The sequence below is a fragment of the Eurytemora carolleeae genome, unplaced genomic scaffold, assembly GCF_000591075.1.
Source record: "Eurytemora carolleeae unplaced genomic scaffold, Eaff_2.0 scaffold2971, whole genome shotgun sequence".
Taxonomy (NCBI): domain Eukaryota; kingdom Metazoa; phylum Arthropoda; class Copepoda; order Calanoida; family Temoridae; genus Eurytemora; species Eurytemora carolleeae.
Genome location: NW_019398855.1, coordinates 1 through 3211, shown reverse-complemented (window position 1 = coordinate 3211; position 3211 = coordinate 1). Strand labels below are relative to the sequence as shown.

Here is a 3211-nt window from a genome sequence, read left to right as displayed (position 1 = left end):
GACATAACAGGCATCCCTTTAATTAGTTTAAGAGACAGCTTAATGCACTTGTAGACCTTTAACTATACATAGCAAATTTTTAGAGAAGGGTATCTTAAAATTCAAAAATAAAGAACAGAAGAGACACCAGCTGAACAGTCATGTAGATATTCATCTGTTTTAACCTTAAAATATGTTTCGTCTTACTTCTAGAATTTTTATTTTTGCACCCGGAAAAGATTCCTAAATATATTGACAAGTGCATTTGTTATTTTCACCATTCTTGTAATTTCTAGTCATTAAACAATAACATTGTACTTGTTTGTATCAAAGTATTGGCATTAATTGTAAAAATCTAAAATTCTCAAAAATAATTGAACAGTCCGCCTTTGTAAAATTATTATTTTCAAACCAGTTTTAAATCTAGTTATTATAAATAACCATTGACCATGTCAATTTTAAACTCTGTGCTAGGAAATATTTAATCTAAAAACTGATTCATACTTTCAGAAAAATGATTTTTTAGTCTAAAATGTCTTCCATAAACGTGCCATACAGGAAATTAAAAATCTCTTAATGAAAAAAATATCGGGCTTTGAGAATTTTTGTAAAATTTTCCTAAACAATGGTTTTGCCTTTGATGATGTCTCATAATTCTGATCCAGAAACTCAATTAAATTTAAAGAAAAATATTTTTCAAGATTTTAATTAATCCAGTAAACTTATTGCTCAATTTCTCCTGCTCAGTCTTCATAACTTTCCATCCTGCCAGCCTCTAGATACAGATATAGGTAAATATTCTAGAAAACATACTTACGAATTACTAAAATATAAAAAAAAAATTTAATCATCTTAAATTGCCAGAAAAAAAATAATGCTAGTTTTAACAATTTTAATTTTGATAATGATACTAATGATACTGAATGCTTAAAATACTAATGGTAATAATAATAATAATATTAATAATACTATAAACATGAAAGTGCTGTTGTATGCATGGTGATGGTGACATCGAAAGAATTTTTATAATGTCTTCTTGACAGTTTTCGATTGTACTTTTATACCTAAATCTCAGTAATTGAAAAATAAATGCTTCATACATAAAGCTTAGTAATTGTAAAAGTAAATATATAGACATGAAATATGCGGGAACAGTTTAAAAGAGCTCCATATAATAATTCAAGTAAAAAAACTTAATATCTGCAGCATTCTATTATCAGTAGGTTAAGAAAACGGCATTTTATTTATTCTTTCGATGTCTCAAAAGTTCTGTGTTAAAATGTAAAATATCTGGTACTGAAATGCTGCATGATAAAGAGTGGTCGATGTAAATATTAATAAAATATTCAGGTTCTGAAATCATATTATATCACCATTCAGGAACTGCGATATATAATTTAAATAGATTTTGGTTTTGATAATGATTATAATAACACAATACTTTTCTGATAATTACTAATAATAATACCAATAATAATACTAAAAATACTAATACTTCTTTAACGATAGGTATCAGATTCACAAGGGAACCTGAGTCTAGAGTTGTTCCTCCAGGGGACAGGGTTTTCTTCAACTGTAGAACCAATACAGGTCAAGGTAGGACGTTTGTTTTACAATGTACACTAAGAGAAAATGTTCACAAATTAAACAGAATATGAGCGCAAAACGCCCTAAAAGCTTAGAAATGATAATGAAGATAAAAATAATAACCTTTTGGGCATTGTCCTAGCTTAATTTGTTTCTTAGACATTAAAGGTTAATTTAGAGAAAGGAAATTAAAAAAAATTCTGAAGTTATTTGGAATGTGGAGAAAGGCACATGCCACCATTTTGGATATGCCAGGGACAGGGATATTTTATTATTATTACAAGAATCAATTGCATTCTCTGTAAAAAACCGCAACCTAATATTATAGGAAAAAGTAAATTATATTTCTGAAAACCAAGTTAGAAAGAAATGAGAATTGTAATCTTTTTTAAGATGAAGAAATCTATTGGTTGCACAACGGTCATCAGCTGGATCCTTCCAAGCGGTCAGATGTGAGGATATCCAACGGTCAACTCTCTATTAAAATACGTACGGCCAAGAGACACAGGTAGCAGCTTATTCAGAAATTAAATTCACGTGATTAGTAACAAAACCCCATTTACCTTAATTTAATAAATATGGCAACGAACTTGTTATTTCACTCTTAATCAGATATTTTCCTGTGTTCCAGTATATTAAAGAGATTTTTGCCGTAATTTCGAGTATATTAAAAAAATGCTTGTATATCTCAAAATAATACCCTTTAAATAGGTACATAAATTTTTAAAAGATACTATTCTAAATCGGGCATTCAACTATGACAATTTCATCGATAGTCACATATAAAGTAGGGGCCACAGTTTTTCCATTCGGAGTTAGACAGATTTCTTAGTCTGAATCCTTGAATGCTTCGGCAAAAAAAACCAGGCGGAAATAATTAGATTTTATTTTTAAATGAATAAATTTCTATGTTTGATACTGAGATAAATGTTTAAAGGCTGGGTATAGAGATTCTGTAGGAAATAGTTAGTTGAGAAATAGAAATAATTGTCCATTAGGGAAAACAAGGATGCAATGTTTACCTCTGAAGATTTATCAAGAAGTGTAATTAGAATAATTAAAGGTTTAACGAGTTTAACAAATTCACGGAATGATTTATTTCTCCGTCTTTGTAATTGGAGCACTTAGCTGGAAGCTGTTAAAGGGACTGTACGCGTAATGTTAAGTGACCCTCTTTGCAAATATAGCAATGCCCGAATTACAAGAGTACCATTGATACCTGAATCTGATAAAACATTTGGCAAATATGTCGTTTTTCCAGACTCGAAAACTGTTTAATTTCTCCAATATTTCTTTTAGCAAAAAATGCGCAAGTTGCATTTCCAGGGAAACCACAAAATGAATAAACAATTCAAAGAAACAAAACATGGATATCTAATTCGTTTAATAAATATCGTGCATCATGATATCTGTAAACTTTAACTACGTTGTACATTATAACTATCTATGTTTGTAAACTTCCATGTCAAACCCATTATTTTTTGACCTTCGCTTCAAATGAATACGTAGCATGATTAGTTTAATCATGTAATATCTAATGACGTACATCTTAATTGCTTCTAGTTTAACTTTGCTGTAAATACGTTACATGATTATCTACATCATGGGATATAGATAAAAATGTAGGAATTGTTAATACGTGTAT

At 29.3% G+C, this 3211-nt stretch overlaps 1 protein-coding gene across 1 annotated transcript; it reads left to right on the top strand.

The window, feature by feature from the left end:
* Positions 1-32: 32 nt before the first annotated feature.
* Positions 33-2074, top strand: LOC111717658 (uncharacterized; the record flags this gene model as incomplete). The annotated part of the gene is made up of 5 exons (XM_023493151.1): positions 33-50; positions 276-537; positions 697-770; positions 1489-1575; positions 1960-2074. Coding segments are annotated over exons 2-5 (302 nt in total), but the record flags the coding sequence as incomplete, so codon positions are not given.
* Positions 2075-3211: the final 1137 nt, after the last annotated feature.